This window comes from Chinchilla lanigera, unplaced genomic scaffold (assembly GCF_000276665.1).
Source record: "Chinchilla lanigera isolate Chin_1 unplaced genomic scaffold, ChiLan1.0 scaffold00075, whole genome shotgun sequence".
In the NCBI taxonomy this organism is placed as follows: Eukaryota; Metazoa; Chordata; class Mammalia; order Rodentia; family Chinchillidae; genus Chinchilla; species Chinchilla lanigera.
The window spans coordinates 1,412,813-1,433,005 of record NW_004955476.1 but is presented as its reverse complement, the minus strand read 5'-3'; the positions used below and the strand labels follow the sequence as shown (position 1 = coordinate 1,433,005).

The 20,193-nt window shown below is 45.2% G+C and overlaps 1 protein-coding gene across 1 annotated transcript in view; it reads right to left on the bottom strand.

Moving 5' to 3' along the window:
* Slc6a5 (solute carrier family 6 (neurotransmitter transporter), member 5) overlaps positions 1 to 20,193 on the bottom strand; it is a 52,137-nt gene continuing 31,944 nt past the window's right edge. Inside the window, exons 10-15 of the mRNA XM_013502900.1 lie at positions 19,068 to 19,180; positions 18,217 to 18,348; positions 17,190 to 17,289; positions 11,676 to 11,776; positions 6,757 to 6,924; positions 1 to 4,542 (exon numbers count right to left, since the gene is read on the bottom strand). Coding sequence (XP_013358354.1) covers positions 4,387 to 4,542; positions 6,757 to 6,924; positions 11,676 to 11,776; positions 17,190 to 17,289; positions 18,217 to 18,348; positions 19,068 to 19,180 — 770 coding nt within the window. The 3' untranslated portion in view covers positions 1 to 4,386. The remainder of the gene's footprint in view (positions 4,543 to 6,756; positions 6,925 to 11,675; positions 11,777 to 17,189; positions 17,290 to 18,216; positions 18,349 to 19,067; positions 19,181 to 20,193) is intronic.

Sequence of the window (20,193 nt, the reverse complement as noted above, 5' to 3'; positions counted from 1 at the left end):
TTTAGGGTTTTTTGGGCTCATACATTATTCGGATAAACTCTAATTTATATCTGTATATAATAGGCAAATATATAATACAATAAATTGCATTTATACACATAAATACAAAATTTGAGGTAGGGCCTCAAGAATAATGACTTTGTAAGTGAATAATGCACAGTATATAATACATACTCTACAAGATACTTGTGATGCATCACTTGTAACATAATATATTTTCTTCATGTACAGTTAATGAAAAAATATAAGGACCTGATTAGCGAACATATCTTTATTCATGGGCCACAGTACCCACATAAGATGCTTGCATTTAGGGTAATATCCAAGTATACAATTTAAGAAGTAACCTATTCCTTGATAGGTCCATAATAAAGTGCAAAAAAAGACCAACAAATGAGAGACAAAACAGTTCCTAGAGAATTACTAAGTATCACCCTAACAATAAAATACACCTATAAGGCAAATGGTCACCTGAAGATGTATTTCATCCACAGCAGGCAGATCAAACCAGTGCTTGCTTTTCAGAGGTGATGAATACACAGTCTGAAAACACCTTCTCTTTGGCTACAGGCTGCTCAGATGCGACCTGAGCAGAGGCCACAATTCAGAATTCCTTGGCCTTCCTGGACAACCAAAGCGAAATCTGGGCAAGACTGGAAGCTTCACTTTCCAAATCTCAGGCCCACTTTGTGGGAAAATGCGTATCCAGATGGAATCACCTGCCTTTGCTTCCAGCCCGCAGGTTTCCCTCGTGATACCCAGCGTGAAACACAGGAAATGCCTATTTGTTGGCCTTGGCCTTTTGTCGCTGCAAGACAACCTGCCACGCAGGGCACCCTCACTCAGGTCATCTGCCTCAAAGAAGCGAGTCGCAAGTGCAAACCCAGGAGCGACCACAGCGGTATGATCTTGCCACCACCTGTACTGAGTAACAGTGGTTGTGCAAGCCCCTAGGAAGAGGACAGTGACTGATGGCCATGGAAACAGAGAGAGAAGAAAACATTTAGGCACGGGAAACCATGCTGACAGGAGAGGGTGGACAGGAAGCGCCGAGGCACATGGAGATGTTAGGACAAAAACGTAAACAAAACTCAACTCCCAACGCCACTGCGGCATAAAGACACCTCAAGTCTCACCCAAAGATCATTGCATTACACTCTTTGTAAGGTGCTGCTCACAGAAATACAAGCTGATTACATTTCTTAGTATTAAAAACACATTGGAAATTTCAAAGGCGTTGAGGTCATTCAGATTCTGCATTGATCACAGATTTCATGCAATAAATAAATATACTGGAAACAAAGAAACAACTACCAAAGACATATTTGCACGTGACAAACGCAGCGTGTGACACAAAGATTAAAAGTTACTAGTATACAAGACAAATATTTGCATAAGAAGCCACAACACCAATAGTTAAGAAATATACATTATTTTCTCTTTTAAGGAAATAACAGGGTTACTGTTTTTCAATATGGCTTGTTTTTCTCTGAAAGGGTTTCTGATATCTGTTGGTGTTAGGAAATAATTTCATAACTGAAAAACCAACCAGTTTACACAGTGACCCATTGGAAGTACTTCCTAAGCAACTCAGTGTTTCCCCAGTTTGAAGGGAACCCTTTGGGTGGCAGGTGATAACCACACTATTCATTTATTTTTGTTCATTTGTTTTTTTCTTCCAGTTGATGGTGCATTTTAATAGCATGGGAGCAATCCATCTGGTCAGATACATCTCAGCTGTGAGCACCCAAGCTAAGTCCAGGGGAAGCACAAAGCTACAGATACATGACAACTTGACACACCTGGGACACTGAACCATCCTGTCAGAGAAAACCTCAAACTCCAACATGGCTGTAAAACTGACAAAACCAAATCTAAAAGCTAGCCAGTTCCAGAGAAGTCCAGAACCATTCACCTGAGCAAGTCTCTTGAAGCAAACTGTATATGAAATTAGAAAAATGTAGGAACAGAGGTTGGCACGGGAGCCCTAGCTGTTTACCAAGCATCTACTGTGTTTTTCTGGACAAATCCTAAGAGACACAAATACTGTATAACTATCCCCAAATACTACCTAAGGAGGGGGTCTCCATTCTCACAATGGAGTTAGCTTTCAGTCTGTAGACAGCGGTATCCATGTGGGGGAGCCCTCCCTCCCTTTAGTCACAAAAGTATTAATTAGCAGAAATAAGGTTGATGTCCAGCATCAGACTCAGTTTCAGCCAAGAGGCAAAAGGAAAGCCAAAGCCCATTCATCCTGACATGAACATACCAATCCCAAGAGAGAATGCTAATCAGTTTGAGATCTTTCCTTCCACCTTTGGATTGGAAAGTCTTATTATTCTGCCCCACCTCTCTTTATCAATTGTACAGACTAAATTTTGGTACCACTCTGTGACATGTGGAAGGGAATGGAGGTTCCTTATCCATATGGCTTCCTTGGGGAAATTTGATAGCGGACAGATCATAACAGCAAACACTGGACAGGCAAGGTCACACCTCAACTTCCTGAAAGTGAGTTTAGAAGCTCCAGGTTCAGTTTTTGTGAGAGTCAGCAAGGTCTAGCTCTGGGAGACAAGGGGAAAGGGAAAGGAAGAGAGAAGGAAAACATACTCCAGATGAAAGACATGAAAATCTACAATTCAGACCCATCTGTGTTTCTTTTCCCAACACCTTTCACGGGCTACTCTGCAAACCTGGACATTCACAGCCTTGTTGGCAAATGGTGATGCTCTTTGCCCTAAAAAGAAGGAAAGTGCTTAGAAAAAATAGTTCGGACACTTGCAGATACAAATGAAATCATCTTTTTAAAATGTTAACAGGAAAATCTGTTGTTGGGTTTCATTGCTGCTGAACAAGATGAAAATGTCACGTCAGTATACAAGATTTGAACTGAAAACTTTGCCTGAGACCCTTTATATGAAGGCAGATGAGTAAGAAAATGATTGAAATGGTCTCCCGGGGAGGAAACAATTTTAAGCTTAGATATTAATACTGTAAGAAAAAAAAAAAGCCCAGACTACACTATTCTAAACTCACCATCTCTATAATGATTCCTAAGATATTTATAAGGACGGAAAACACCACTACGAGTACACACTACATAAGCACGTATCACATTTTAAAAAGTTCATAAATGCATGTTCAGGATACAAGAAGATAATAAAGGTTACGGCTTCTTCGATCTCTGCAGACACGTGATTCGCTCTCATTAGAGTGCAGTTACAATGGGTGCTGTGAATAGGAAACTCTTGAAATTGAATTGGCTAAATGTAGTCTTAAAAGCTATAGTCTTATCTGGATCACTCACTACTTACCTAAGCTGCATTTATCTGAAATTTCTGTAAACACAGTGACCTAAGATGTGCTACCAGTGCAGTGAATATTATGGTTCCTTTCCCTTAAATTCTTCACGTCTTTGATTTCTCTATGACCATAATTGGCATTTAATGTCTTTTAAGAGTTTATGTCTTATATATATAATATATAGACAGAACCAGGGTAAGTCTTGTTTTCCCAGAGGTTGAAAGACAACATATCTACAGCTTATAGGAAGACACTTAGAGGAGAAGAAACAAAGGATCATGATGTTGAACCACGATACCAAGCATCACATAGAAAGCATAGTGGAGCTCTACTGTGAACATACAAAATTAGGCACAAATTATAAGATGGCTTCTTGTACAGGGAGGAGAAGAAATGACCAAAAGATCTCACAAGTGTGGTTATTAAAAGAAAAGATGTCTAAGGGCAAAGAATGGACGTTTTACTCAGCCCCCTAGTGTACAAGAGCAGAGCATCTGAGTTTGTAGTGTCCTTGCTCCAAATGAGGAAACAGATCTGGTGACGGCTGAAAATATGAACTTACCAGCCTCAGTAGTGTCCAAATGGACCAGCTTTGCTTTATATCCAAAACAATGTCTGGCCACTGCTGTCCCTCTAAATGTATCCTGTCCTGAGCTTCGGAGGCCTGAACGAAATCACTGCATTACGCAGCTCAGTTCTGCAATGCTGCTGTGTCCAAATTCACAGTCCTGAAACTCTGCCCTTCTATGCCTGGCACCCCAGTGACAAAACACAGCAGATCCTCCTCTGCTAACCAAACTGTGTACATCTCCTAGCACTCACTGAGGCCCCAAGGGATGAGACTGTGCTCAGGAGACCAACACTTCTAGAAACTGACACCATGAGCACAAACAAACAGCGCTTCAAGTGGTCCATATAGCTCTCACTATAGCAGGCGGTACTAGGTCCTACTTTTCTACCACACTCATGCATGGTTGTGAACCAAGATATGGAGAGGAGGATGAGAGGGAGCCTGGGAAAAATCTTAGGGGGAGGCAGAGAGAACACACAGGATTAAAGACTGGATCATTCCACACCGCTGGACTAGCACTGGGTACCCAGTTCCAAATCCTTGACTGGCAGTTTGAGTCCCAGGGACGAGGTCCCCAGGGGGTCGATCATGTTCTTGTAGCGCTCCCCGCGATGTTGAGCTAAGAATGGACCCCAGTCTGGCTGCGGCGAGCACACCAACTTCAGCCTCTGCAGAGAAATCAAAGACAGTCGTGGTTACAGAAGCAATGCACACCACCCCTACCCCCAGGGACCGTGCACTCATGCCCAAGCTGCTTAGGACCACGTTGGCACCGCCCCTGCTTAGGTTCAAGAGAGGTAGTTAGGAAGATCAGTCCCATTAATGAACTAGCCCAGGGATAATAGAGAGGAGAGTCAGTGTGGCTCGCTTGAAACTATTTCTATCACCCTGCAAGCAATATTACAAATGCATGTTTACCTTGCACAAAATTAATGAAGGATAAAGGGCCCATGCCTTAATTATACCTTTTTCCCTCCAAATGACAACAGTCTGTGAGCTACAGTCTGTGAAAGACGTGTGCTCAATTACTTCTGTCCTGTAGTCTCAAGAGTGGATCACTACATCAAAATAATTGCATTTGGTTTAGTATATTTTCCAAAAGTATATAAATGACAAGGAAAAAAAAAAGCAACCCCAAAGATACACTGCCAGCAGTGAGCAAAGGTTGTAATGGTCTATTGACAAAAATACTCGCTTCTGACTTGGTTCAATGGTGTGGGTTCTCTTAGGCAAGCTGAAAATAATGGGAGTGTCTCTATTCCTTCAACTGAAATTTTTAGGGAAAACGTAATTTGTCTGGAACGTTTTCCAGAAAAAAAGAAAGAAAACATATTTCTGACTATATAAGAGGGAATAATTATATGTTTATTACCTATTAAAGCAAAGCTGGTTCTTATAGCTATTAGTTTAATCTCTCTTTAATCATCATTTTGCAACCTTTGTGTCCCAAATCAACCATAATAAATTTGTAGAACTGACTCATTGGTTTAGAGAATTTAGCCTAAGACAACAGTAGCAGGAGCTAAAACTGGGTTCTGCTTCAAGGGAGAGAGATTTCTGGGTCTCACTGCGGGGAGGTTGATCTGGGGCAGGCACAGGCCCTCTCTGGAGGAAAATGTGTCCCCTTTAGCTCAAGGGGATGATGCGTAGGATGCAAACTGGAATGGAGCTTTAATAAGAAGACTCCTATGCTCCTCTTACCAACTCTAACTCCATCTGCAGGCCAAGGAGTACAGAAGCTGCCGGCCCACCTGCAGACATTTGTTTTGTGCACCTACTATGCACCGTATTCCCAACCCGCTTCTATGCCTCTTCCTTTTATCAGTCTGGCTACCAAGAGCAACACCTCCATGGCTGTTCTCTGCGCTTTGCTGACAGGTGTTTCTTCACCTTGATCTAGTCCAGGGCTTCTCTAACTTGAGCATGCAGCTGCATCACCTGCAAGCCATGCCAGGATTCCATTTCCTCCCTATTCTGGTTCAGTGGAGCTGCCTGGTACCTGTTGATTTACATTTCCAGTATCTTCATAAGTGGTTTCTGGACGAAAACCTAAGTAGCACTGGTGTGGTCCAAAATAACCCTGAATCAGGGGCTGGGGAGTTAGCTCAGAGGCACAGAGCCTGCCTGGCTAGTGCAAGGTTGTGAGTTCAATTCCCAGTACCAGAAAAAAAAAAAAAAAAAAAAAACAGACAAAATACCCCTGGATCTTCAAGCCAGAGGCAGGGCTGGAGGATCTGTAGCATCCCTACACATGTGACTTCTCATAAGTAAGAAAAGCCTGACCATACTTCACAGGTGACTCAACAAGTGGTGATTGGGGATTCTTTGCATTACAGATGGGAAACAGGTTGGGCAAGGGATTAAGAAAGCCAGTCCCACCTCATTTCAGTGACTGCCAGAACTCTCATTAAGTTAGACTAGAGACAAGAATCAGCTAGGACCTCTCAGTCATTCCTAACACAAGGACAAGAGGAACGGGTGGCGATTGTGAGTTTAATGGTAACAGATGTTTGGGACGGAAGGAGGCTTAGAGGAGAACAGGAGAGGGGAAAGCTGATGTCGATAAAAACGAGACTTTGGGATTTTAAATTACGGCTGAGGAGGGCGGAGGAGAAAGCTCCAGGAAAGAGGAGACACCGATCATTTATTCCCCGGAGCCGTCACCACACTGAGGAATAGCATTATAACAGCTCAGCCTGTAAATTGGCTGAGCCGTTCCATTAGAGGAAAAATAATAAAAATGGGTTTAATAGAAATGGTGGCAACTGTAATCACTTAATCACCAAGTCTCCCTCTTGAATAAGTTTACTGAATCTTTTGTTTTATAATGAAAAGAGCTTTTAGGGGTTCTCCCTTGGGAGAGGCTGGGGGGGTAGAATTACCTCAATAAATCTGCCAGGAGCCAGATGCATTTTTATCACAAACATAATTGGGATCCAGATAACGGAGCAAGCGAGCATGAGCCATCCCAGCACCATGGACCAGTTAGGGTAGCGGTAAGAGCCGTACGTCATGGGCTCCCACTGGTAAAAGCTGAAGCACAGGATAAACTGGGAATAAAAGAGAAACACACGCATTAGGACAGTGGTGTGAACTGTTCATTCATTCACCAGGCATGCGCTGAAGCCCCTCTCATGTGTCTGATGCTTTCGTCTCTATTATTGCATCTTATACCCACATTTGCCCTGAAATGGAATTTTCCAAATGAAGAAAGTGCATTTCAAAGAGAGGAAGATGACACACACTCAGCCGCTGACCCTGCACTCGCTGTCCCTTGGGAACTGAGACACACACACACACACAGACACACATACACACACACACACACGCACGCACACACACACACACACACACACACGCACACACACACACACACACATGCACATACACAGATATGCACGCAGTCAGGCTGAGAAGCCAACAGAAAGGATGTCACCAAAGAGACCGGGGGTGGGGAAGGGGGGAGAAGGTGGAAGTTTTCAGAGATGGCCTTTTTCTAGAATGGGCAATCAAGCTTCAGTGAAAAGAAAGAAGCCTGGAAAATTTATGTGTTTTAATTTTTAATGTCTTGAATCCACTTGACTTTCTCCTTGACTGGACCATTTCCAGAAGCTGCCACTAAAGCTCATACTCAAAGTGGTCCCCAAGCAGTGACTGAGCCAGAAAGCTGGTCCTATAATAAGCTGCGGGACAATGAAAAGCGTGCACAGCTCCCGCCTCCACGGACTCCAGGTGAAGGAGTCAGCACCACATGGCGAGCCGAGAGCCCAGAGATGAGCAGACTAATCTTGGCTCCCACTAATTAGCTGAGGGACCTTGAAGCCTCAGACTCCCCTGCTATGAGGAGCCTACAGTTCCCACCACGTGCAGAGCACAGGGGTTGTGGGAACAACGGTCTAGTATTTCCTCTGGAGCCCTCTTGGCTTTAAGAGAGATCACCAAGCATTTTCTGCCCACTGTCCCCATCGCTGCAAGCTTTGCCTGGCAACAGCAGTGAGACTGTCCTGAGGGCTGGGGTGAGGGGACAAGAGCGCTGAGAACAGAGGCACCTGCAGAGATGGAGGGAGGGCTCTGGCTGCCCCAGCCAAGCCTTCGCGGGGGTGGCGTTTCCCAGAGAAGACTGTGTGGCTCGCTGTATTTACCCTACCTACAATGCTTCAGCCCGGAACTATGGTCCACTTGCCTTCTCCATCTCTCGCCCTGCCATAAGCTATAAAATAACTGCCTGAAAATGATTGCAGGAAATTATGTCAGGAAAAATAACATATGGGAGTGTTTGGGGGAAATCACGAAGCACTGTACAAATGCAGAGCATCTATATTATTGTTGCAAAGCTCAGGCTGCTGGCGTGAGCCATTATTTCCAGGCAAGGATAATTCAATATATTGAATTGCACAACACAAGCAACACAAGCCTGGAGATAACTGTTGAGAAAAAGATGCTCCTATGGAAAGAGATGTGTACTTTAGGCCCTCTGTTAAACATATGCCTGTCGACTTACAAGCTTTATTAACCAGTCTATTGGAAGTATAGCCCAACGTAATTATGGGAAGCTGCTCCATTTCATTTACTATATAAATAGCAATACATCTGCTATGTGTGTGCATAAGTCAGTAACATGATCTGACTATGTATACAATAATTGCATGGCGAATATTTATAGCTCTATAAATCCATGAAGGCATGTGTAAAATGATCAATTTTATTTCAGAGGCTCTGGAGCAATTGAAACACATGATCTTAGTATACTGCAGCACATCACAAATATCCGTTTTATAGCAGGGCAAATGGCAAAGTGGAAGCACTGGGTGTGGTCCTTTGGTGCCCATTTCTAGTTGCACAAATATCACATCAAGCTTAGAGGTATAAATGTGTCCTGTGCTAAACTGGTTCCCCCTGCCACATCGGCTTTGGTAAATCCCTGTCCTCCAGTGGGCTTGACCATGAGTGATGGTGATCTAGCCACCAAGTCAGGTCTACCCCGACCTTTGGCTGAATGGCAGCCAATGAAGGTGCTGGGAACTCACAGACTGGCAATGACAATAGAAGTGAGGATGGAAATGACCACCTCTAATTGTCCCTACCTTCTCAACAGCACAGAGGGGAAATTTGGTTCAAGATACTTTCCAAAGCATTCTACAGCTTTCCGACATGAGTTTTCTCATTGAAATCAAGCAAAACACAGCATAGTTGAGGAGCATCCTCACAAAGCACAGCATCTCTAGAATTCCTCTTTTCTAATATTGTGCTCATAAAGACTAAGAAAGTTTAATGCAAGTACACAAAACTAACCCCGCTTGGAGATGACAGCCTGGGTTTAGAACATAGACTGGAAGCCTAGACATCCCTGGCCTCAGTTGTTGGCTCTGACATCTCCAAGCCTCACAGCGCATCTATAAAACGGGGAGGGCATTGACCAGCAGGAGGAGTGGTCATAAACTTTTGAGACAATGTCCATCACACGCCTCTCTCATAAGGGACCTCAGCACCACAGAGCAGCTCTGGTTATGATTGGGTGATGTGCTTCTCCAGGAAACAGCTAAATTCTCTCAAACTTAATCCCTTCTAGGACAGGAGAAAAAGGAAGACAGAAGCTAGAACAAATTCTAACTTGGACTCAGCCAAGAATAAACCACGAGGAGCAGTAACTGGAGGAAATGGCCGAGCTGGGCAGACACAGAGAACACTTGTGTCCGAGAGCCTGGCCGCTGAAGGGCCCCGCCAGGGACTGCTACTCGCCTGCAGGGAAGCCCCAGTTCCTCACACATGTTCAACTACCTGTCTCAGTCCTTTCCAACGTCACACCCCAAATCTGGTGGGACTTTTCAGACAAATTCCAGCCTCCTATCTGGGTATGACGTCTGCGTCAGTGCAGGCAGGGACAAGTCCTGAGTGGCCCTCTTGTCACAACCTCTAGCTTTTCAGGATGAAACTGGGGCATTTTGATTAAAACTCACTTTGTGACAAAAATAAAAAAAGGAAGGAAGAAAGGAAGAAAAGAAAGAAGAAAGGAAGAAAAAAAGGAAGGAAGGAAGGGAGGATTTTCTTTGCAATCATATTTTTATCCATTCTGTCTTGTGCTCCTTTTTTAATATTTGATTGGTATATATTTATGATGCATAATTATATTCATTTTGAGAAATATAATCAAAAAAGACAGTAAACGTTTTTAAAAATGTATCACAGTAAAGGACACATTGACATTATTTCCCCTCAAAAATATTCAAAGTACTCTCCCGCATTTCAGACACATGTGACCTGTCATTCTTATCAATGTGTCTTTTATCTTAATAAGTTTTTTTTTAATGTAAACATTCACTACCTATTTTGACCATCATTTTTGATCTCCTTACTCCCACTCTTCCCTTGCTCTCCTTCCCCATCTCCAAAAAGGCTACATCCTCCTTGTGTCTCTTTAAAAAAAAAAAAAAAGCTATATGTTTGCAGCACATAATAATTGTATTCCTTGGTCTTGTTTCCTAAGCAAAGTATGCACGCTGAACGAAAATGAAAGATCTTAATCTGGCTTCTACTGCCACCTACTGGGTGAAGCAGAAGTTACAACTTCCTGGGGATTTGACAACATGATCCCCATAAGAAGCCAGATAATAGGACAGAGGCAGGTGGGCTAGACAGGAACGGAAAGCAAGATCTCCATTAATGACTGTGCTTGGAGAGCAGCGCGAGGGAAACATAGCTTATGGCAAGTCCCGAAGGCGGCAACATGTGACTGCAAGACTTCACAGATTTGCTGACATGTGAAAGGGTCCCATCTTTAAAAAGATGAATTTCAGACGATCCCAAAATGTTACCTTCACACTGGAGGATGACAAGATAGTCCTCAAAAGCAAGAGAAATGAACAACAAAAGTCTGATTAATGCTAGCTTAGTTGTGGAGCAGCTGCACCGAGCATTGCCTGGGGGCATGAGTTCAAATCCAGACTATTGTTAATCATTAGGTGGACGAGGCTGGTCAAGTCACAAAACCTCTGGGCTTTAGTTTCCTCATCTGCAGTGTGGAGATAATTACTATACCTGCCCCATACAGCCCGTCATGGCTTAATCAGAATGTCCCCAGAATCCTGGTATGTCCAGCGGTGGGGCTTTCTGAAGGTGATTGGGTCTCGGGGGCCCTGTGCTTGTCAGTGGATTTATCCTCTGCAGAATTCAGAGCGGACTTTCTGCTGGGAGGGGCGGCCACTGGGGGCATGACCTGGAAGGGTACAGCCCCCAACCCAGCTTCTCCCTTGTCTTTGTGCTTCCCGGATACCATGATGTAAGCAGCTCTCCTCCACCAGACCCTTTCACCACGCCCTTCCTGCCCTGGAGCCGGCTGACTATTGAGTGAATTCCCTAAAACCCATGAGCCAAAATAAACCTTTCCTCTTTTAAGTTGTGGGAGTCAGGAATTGTGTCCCAGTGACAGGAAAGTGACTAAGACAGAACGTCCAAAGGAGACAGAGGAGGACCCTTGAACAGAACCTGAAGCATGTTAGCATGTGGTGCATGTCAGCTGTGACTGCGTTTGCAACCAGATTATAAGGCAGGTTCATATAATGGGAAATGCTCCAAGGAGTGCTCCAAAAACCCATGCATCAGATGCAGCTCTGCACCTGACCAGCTGGATACCTTTAGGCAAGTCACTTCACCTCTCTAAAGGTCAGTTTCCTCACCTGAAAGACAAGAATACTACCCCTCCCACCAGCTTCCCAGGTTCACACACAGGCACACATATCTTCAAATGTAACTGTCACATATGCATGCAAGGCGCTATCCATGAGAGAAAACATGCAGTCCTTACAGTTAGAATGGTTGGAGTTACAAACGCCCAGCAGACTTTCCAGAAAATGTTGGGCTGGAATCCAATCATCATCTCTATGTCCTCACAGAATCTTTGCAAGCCTGCAAATAAAGAAGCAGAGAGAAAGAATGAGGTACAGAGCCCCCAGGTGAGGAGGGGCAGGCACTAGAGCCCTTCATTCAAGAGCCATTGGTTGGGGATGGCCCCAGCCTGCTGTCAACTTGACCTCTATTATGCAGAGAATCATCAGACCAGTGACTTGTTGCCAGGAAGATTAGGGCAAATGGAACATTTAAATAGATATTAAATACTCTCTGCAGTGAGGTGCAAAAATGTCAGACTGCAGTGACATATAAAAAGCTCAGTTCCAGCCCAAAGGTCTCAGCACTGCCACAGCCTGGAAGTCCATGTATGTGGCTGTTTTCTGAGTTAGTCTGATGTGCTTAGGGAGAAGTCTGATACAACCAATTAAGATTGTAGTCAATAAATACAGTGTCTTATGAAAGCCTCGGGATTTAGAGCAAAAATCACTATATGTTGGTTTTCTGGCCCCCACCTCCCAAGAATGCTTTCCATCACCCACTTTGTTTCAGTCAAAGGATGGCTGGCTGTCTTCTCAGTCACTCAGCAACATCGCTTACGTAAAATACAAGGAAGACAGTTATTGTCCTGGCCCATGTAGCCACCATCCCTATACCCTGTTGGTTCAGGAAGGTTTTCAGACCACTCCTTGAAAGGGAAAGCCACTGAGGAATGTTTAAAATTGAATAGTTTCCCCCATTCCTTCCTGAGCTTGTTAGATGTGTGGCCTTCTCAGAACTGTGGGATCGATAATGCCAAACAGACCTGAGGTTCGCAAGTTCAAGCTCCTTTGAATTCAGCATTTCTGAAAATCCATCCAGCTGTACCTTGAAGTCACATGGCCCTTGTGGAGAGAAGGAGGCCCTAGTGCACTCACTCTTGGTGGGAGTGTAATTGGCACAGCCACTGTGGAAAACCTTCTGGGGGCTCCTCAAAAAGTTAAAGTTACCATATGATCTAGCAGTCCTACTCCCGGGGTAGAGTGAAGGGATTTCAAGTCAGTGTGGCAAACTTGACCTCTATTATGACACTTTATTAAGACACTTGCACTCCTGTGTTTACTGCAGCAAGATTCACAACAGACCTGAACACCTCAGCTGATGGCTGAATAAAGAAAATGTGAGATAGATATAGATATGTATAATATTTAGCCCTTACAAAGAGAAATAACGTCATACACAGCTACCTGAGTAGACCTGGAAGACATGATGCTACGTGAAATAAATAAGCCAGGCACAGAAAAACAAATACTACATGAGCTCACTTATAGGTGGAATCTTTAAGAACGGAACCCATAGGAGCAGAGAGCAGAATGACGGTAGCAGCCACAAGGTTAGGGGAAAAAATGATAAGTACTTGAGGTGATGGATACACCCATTAGCTTGATTCACTCATCCCACAATGTACACATATATCACTGTATCACATTACACCCCATAAATATACACAACCACAACCTGTTAATATCCAGTAAAACAAGTAACTGCCTTTATACTCTTAAAAAGAAGTGCTGCTTCTCCTATGCATGTAAAACTTTCATGGTAAAGTTTAGTAGAGAAAGGCCACTCTGGCCACCACCATCAAAACGCTGATGTTGGGATCATTTCCGGTCTTCAGTTCCTCGGATTTGCTTCTGCTTCCTGCCAACCTCAGACCAGAACATCGGCGAGCCCTCATCACTGAATCTCTGGGTTTCCTGGACAGAAGCATCTCAGAGCACAGCCTAAACTCAGGATGCGATACAGCAGCCCGTGCAAGGGGAGTTCAGGGAGCACCAAAAGCAACTTTACTCAAGTCGTTTGACAGTTTCTTGCTGAAGCTGAGTTTCCTGCTCTACTTAAAGGCAACTCTGATGGCGGAGCAAGGGAAAAGCCCTGAACCAGGAGCTAGGATCCAAGAATGGAGCCCGGTGCTGCACCTAACCCACTGTGTGAACTTAGCCAAGACCCTTCCCCTCTCAGAGCTTCGCTGGTTTAGTGAGAGGACTGGGCCAGGTGAGCTCTTGGGTATCTGCTCAGGGACAGAGGCTTCAGCTTGCTTCCTTGGGTTGATAGGCAAGAAACGGATCCTTTAAGCAGTGAACGTCACCAACTTGGAGTTGGTTGGTTTGTTTTCTTTAGTGTCTTGTCAAGCACCTTCAGATGAGTGACTTCTGGATACTACACCCCATAAATGTAAGTGAGGAGAGAGGACCAAAGAAACACAAGTCAAAGTTAAGGTCCTCATCACACCAAAGCACTGAAAGCAGGCCTCAGTTCTGAGAGGGAAGGAGAAAGAGAAAGATTCTAGAAACTTCTGCTGTTAGCATCAGTCCCGCTGCCCACTCTTCCTCTCCACTCACCCATCCCCAAGAGATAGTGACATGTGGCTTGACTGGGGACACTGATGTGACAGAGTTGGGGTCACACCTGAAGAAGACAACTAGCAGCCTCCTTTCAGAGGTAAGAGACCACGGCAATGTGCTCAAGCTTCCCCCGAGGGGAAAGGAGTGGCACCCCCAGTTGTGGAAAGGGAGGATGATAGGTGTTCAGTTTGAAGCAAGAGGCACCTCAGTAGCGCAGTCCTGGGGCTGACAGTGAAAAGGTTGAGTCCTGGGGCCATTTCAGACCTGAGTGTCACCTTCCTCTTTGGACCTCCCACAGGTGATACAGACACCTGATCTCTGCCTCAGACAGCTCCTGGTCCTGTGACTGCTGTCTGTGCTGCCAATTTGGAGACTGGCCCTGCAGATGCAGACCAGGGGCACCTACTGGGAACCACCAGGCGACCCTCCTCCCCCGTGCCTGCTACCGAGGCAAGCTCTCAGTCAGTGTCCGCAGCCTCTGCCTCACTCCAGAGCCCTCCAGCCCGGGTCTCCAATGCCTTGGCTCATGTCCAAGTCACCACTAGGAGTCTATTGTGTCTACGGCTGTCTTCACCTAGGCCTTTGTTTAGAGGGCTTCCCCTACCTGCTCTGTATGTTCCGCTAATCCAGTCCTTCAAAGTCTAACTTCTAACAAGCAAGTTGTGCAGGGAGCTTGGGCGCATGGAGAGATCTGCATGCTGCAAGCCCTTGAGGCCAGAGCATAAGACAGCAAGTGGTCAGCAAGAGCATAAGACAGTAAGTGGTCAGGCCTCACAAGGGAGCTGAGCAGCTGCTTCTCCATGACTAGCCTGAATTCACAGAAAAACATGGGGCTGGAGGAAAGCGGTGAACTCATGGCTGCTTTCTACACTCAACAAACAGAAGCAAGACTCAGAAACTGGTCTCCATAACAACCACACACGGCCAATCATCCAGAACTGGGAAGTCAAGGCCTTTCTTCAGTTGATCCATCGCTTGCCCTGTGAAAGTGTGGGGCTTTGGCCTCTGTAAACCACACCTTGCCCTTGGTCTGGACAGAATCCTGGGTGGGGACTGCTTGGGGTGGGGCTGGAGCGTCCTGGCACTTCAGTTGTACAGATGCCCAGGAGGACACTGTACCTGATTTTATGGGGTCCAGGAGGACACTGTACCTACATTTATGGGGCCCAGTCCTCTCACTAAACCAGCGAATCTCACTAAACCAGAATCAGGACACTGTACCTGATTCTTCTGCCACTGGCTGGGAACTCTTAATTTTTTAACAGGGGATATCACATTTTTATTTTATATTACATCCCACAAATTACATCTCAGTCCTGTGTGTACCTATGTACAAGAAACCCCCAAATTATTGTTTTACGGCTAACGTGAAATACCATACCTGAGACCCAAAGCCTTCTGCGTTAATTAGGTTTCCCTGCGTCGCTTAGGATTTCAGCCTAACAAGCCTAGATCTCAGTGTTCATTCCTTTTATATTATTCATCTCTGAGGTGCCACCTTCTCACGCTTTTCCTGACTACGCAGGCCCTGCTTTGGCTCTGGGCAGCACAGGGGCTCCTAGCTAGGGAGCCAACACTTAGCATTGACCTTCTCCATTTCGTAAGCACATTTTCTCTCCACTGGTAGCTGGTAGGCCATCTCCATCACTGTGGGAAGTTGTCCTTCTCCTCCCTATTTTTAATAGGAGCACACAGCATACAGTGAGCTAGCGGGTGGATGCCAGGGCGGGACTGTTCCATCGCATCCTCCCCCAGCTAGAAAGTCCCTGTGCTGGATCCCAGGAAAATGCCCATCATTTTTTCAATGTGATTCGACTTCAATAAAAGTCAGTGATGAGGTTCACCACTGTGCATACTCGGGAAATCCCACTTTAGACCTGAAACTGGCTGCCGATTGGCCTTTGAGCCAAGCTGACCTGAGAATCTTAATTGGCTATTTCAATCTAACCTTGAATATTGTATCCAAGGTTAACTTGAATATTGCATTCAAGTTAAAACTTGAATATTGTATCCGCTGTATATCAGCTGCCAGAAGTAGTCTAGTAGTGTAGGAGTCTAGAGATTATTAGGAGTAAGTAGAAAACACAAACAATCCACTTGCTTATTTCTCAAATTCTGTAGCCAGGAAGGCAATGCACTAAATGGATCAGGTTTCTTTTCATTCTTTGCAAAGGTTCTTTTCTTTCATTCTTGGCAAAGGTTCATGTTCAGGTGCCTCACACTAACTTGACCCTGGTTTGGGGCCTAAAGAAAGCTCTGTCCCCAGGAAAGCAATTCACATACTTGTGCAAGCTCTTTTTCATTGCTAACAACAGTGTTAGCTAATCTCACTGTTTTCTTTCTGAGATTTACTTCTTAACACTCCACCTAGATCCAAGTCCAGCCTGCTGGAGTTAGGATTGTGAGAGCTGCTTAAGGCCACCAGCTCCCTTAGGGACCAGAGGGTTTCCTGTCCCCAGTTAATTTAGCAAAGTTCAGGGGCTGAAGCACTCAGAGTTTATTTATTCCTTCCAAGCCAAGAGATCTAATAGCAGATATATGTGAAAGAGGGAGGAGGAAGCTATTTAACGTTTAAAAACAGAAATGTTAAAAGGTTTCCATTTTAATGATGCTTTTAAACCACACTGAATGGGCCTGCTTTATAGGGCAAACTGCACTCTCACCAGTGGAGCTTGTGGTATCATATCTCATTCTCCACTCTCCTAAGAATGAACTTCCAGTTCCTTTACAGTTTGCCCTATAAAGGAATAAATAAACTCTGAGTGCTTCAAGCTACACAGGCTTTGCAGCTACCAAGACTAAGATCTAATTTCACACCTGCAAGGTAGCAGCAGGCCATCGTCCTCAGATATTAACTATTCACCTGCCAGACCACACCAAAGGCACGCCCTAGAGACTTCTGAGTTTCACCACCAGTCACGTTTGGTCACTCTATGAAATCTGGATCACAGTGATTCTGAGGCAAGCTTGGAAGTAAAGGAGCAATTTTAATCCCATCATTGTCTTGTGGATACAGGTATTCTGCTTGCCAGGAATGCCTCAGGAGCCCTGAGGTCCTGCCTCTCCTGCAGGCATGGTGACTCCCTTACCGTAGATGTAGGAGATTCCCACGAGCTCGAAGATGGCAATGATGACGAGGGCGTAGGAGGCAGCATACGTGTCCACAAGCTGGAACATGTAAATTCCACCCTAAAGAGAGAGAAGCAGGCACCATCAAGCGGGCCCTGGAACTAGTCTCTCTCCTCCTGCTTCTAAAGCCAAACTTCCCCATCTTGGGGCACAAACAGGAGTCAAAGGGTCTCCCCTCTTCCCAAAAACAATAACCTAAACCTGGGCACATGTGTAAACTGGAGACCTCACCAGGACAGCAAAGCAGTTCCTTGACCCGCTCTGAATAATCAATTGAACAAGCACTCAGAAAAGTGATTTAACATCTGATGTTTCAAAGGCAAAGGTCAACACCTGAAGATATATGTGAAAGTAGCCGAAATGCTTTGTTTCTGCCTAAGCAAGCAATGACCCTTTTCACCCATATGTGCGTTTGATTGCCCTTCATATGACCTTTAGATACCTCTGGGCATTCTTCGTGCATCCCAACGTTTCTCTACCTTACTCTTTAAATCTCCTTACAGGAGGTAAAGCTTAGAAACCAACTCATTCAAATCCATCATTTTACAGAAGAAGAAATTAAGGCCCAGAAGAGTGACTTGCTTCAGGTCACACAGACAGCAAGAGCGGTGTATACACTGAGCGCGTCAACATCCCATTTACCCAGACATAGAAGAGATGGGAGTGACTCTAGGGTTTGGCCTAGGATGAGTAATAACTTGGAAATGTACCTAGCTGGTAAATGTGAAGTTTTATGTTTGCCATTACATTAAGTAGGACACACCTGTCTTGTTGGCTTAAGAAGGCTACATCTCTATTACAAGGATGCTAGAAACGTCCCTCGTGGCCAAGATGACATATTTCCCTCTGCGGTCAGAAGCCCTAATGAAGTGGTGCTGTTGAAGTGGAAATGGTGATGATGTACCTAAGCGTATAAGGTCTGAGAGCTAAGGCCATCGGCCCCTCGCCCACCTGGCCCACTCCAAGCCTGAGCCCAGCACCCCTTACCTGCGTGATCATTGGAAAGCCCATGATGAAGAAGCAAACACAGCAGCCCAGTGTGAAGACCGGCTTGTGCGTGCGCAGGTACTTGGGAAACTCATCGGAGATGGACGTCACTATGGTCTCGATGGTGGCAAACTGGAACAAGTGTCAGAAAAGCAGCAGCTGCGTCAGGCTGTCCCACTCACAAATCCCATAGAGAGCTCTCTGCAGGTCTCAGCAGCGAAAGCCATGTCGGTGTTAGGTTTGGTTTTAAGGAGGGCATTCTTTGGTTGGGTCTAAAAGACCTTACTGGGGTGCAACCCACAAGGCTACGCAGGAGAAGTCCAGCAGGGTAGGAGCTTCAGAAACCATGCTTCTAGCCCCCAGAGAATGCACTCATACTCATCCATCAGGATGTTTTAAGCTTCATTTTGCATTCATGACATGTAAATTCCTCTCCTCCAGTTAACTCACATTTGATCTTCTCCTTGAGAAAAAACCCTCTTTGTCCCAGTGACTAAACTACCCGTTTTGTCAGCATGACTTGCAGTAGTCTCAGGCCCACTGCAATTTCCCTAACACTGACTTCGTGTTATCCTCCCTTTGTCAGCCCCATAGAATATACTGTGGTTAAAAAAAAATGCCAAGAGGCAGAAGTATGCAGGCTAAAACCTGGCACAGTGTGTACTAAGGGCACATGAGCACATAAGCACCAAAAATGCAAGGTGACCCTCAGCCTACACAGGTAGCTCACCCTCCCTACCCTGCTCAGGGGAGAGCTCCACACCCCTACGCCTCCCTGAATGCTGGACTCAGGGTGGGGAAGAGGTCTTTGGAAAGACCCTGGGACAAGGCTGCAAGGGGAAGGGGCTCACCATAGTGTCGAGTCCAAGAGTGAGGAGCATCAGGAAAAAGATAATGGCCCAGAACGGAGAGAGGGGCAGCCTGGTCAAGGCTTCTGGGTAAACCACAAATGCAATGCCTGGCCCTAGAGGAAGAAGAAAAGCAGTTACGGGCAGACCCAGCTCCAAGCCCCTCTTCCCAGAGCCCAAGACCTCCCCTCCACCCAGAACCTGAATGATGATGACAGTCAACATCTGCTTCTACTGTTCATTACCAGTTTTACTCCTCTCCACACATTCCTAAGATCAGGCTATCTCTCACGCAAGTAACACAAGAAATCACATTTTTTGTTGGATGAGTCAAGGGTAAATACAATAACTACACTGTAATACAGCGATTCTCAACCTGGGTTGATGGAATGATCTGGAGGTCTCCTCAAAGCCTCTTGAATGCACAGATGGGGCTTTGGGGAGGTGACTGAATCACAGCAGCCTGATGCTTATCTGTGGATTAGGCCACTGATGTATTTACAGCTAAATGTGATGATAGGAGGCAAAGCCTGGTTGGAGGAGGTGGGTCACTGGGGTGTGGCCTGGAAGGGTCTGTCTCTTTCCCTCTTCCTCCCTCGGTCTTTCTCTCTGCTTCCTGCTGGCATGCCATAAACTATTTCTTCTCTCCGATGCTCCTCTGCCTTGGAGCCATCTGCCTATGGACTGAACCTCTACAACTGTAAGTCGAAGTAAACTTCTCTTCCTTTAGTTGTAGGTGTTGGGTATTTTGTCTCAGTCATGAAGAAAGTTACTGAGACAGTTGACATTATGTCTCTTCCTTTCCCACATAAACCCAAGGGGATATATGGCCAAGTCTTTAGACCTTTTTTTATTCTCACAACTAAGATGGGGTAGGATGATTACTGGTATCTAGTGTGTAGAGGCAAGGAATATTACTCAGCATTCTCTGTTACAATGGACAGTCTCCCACTAACAAAGGAAAATCCAGCCCAACAAATAGTGCTGACATTGAGAATCCTTGCTCTGAAGGTTAGAATGGACCAGAATGACCTCATTTCCCCCTGTAACTATATTCCCTCCTCATCAGTTCTCCAGAAGCCATGCACATGAAACATGCATGTGTCTAACACTTTCAGGATCTTGCCCT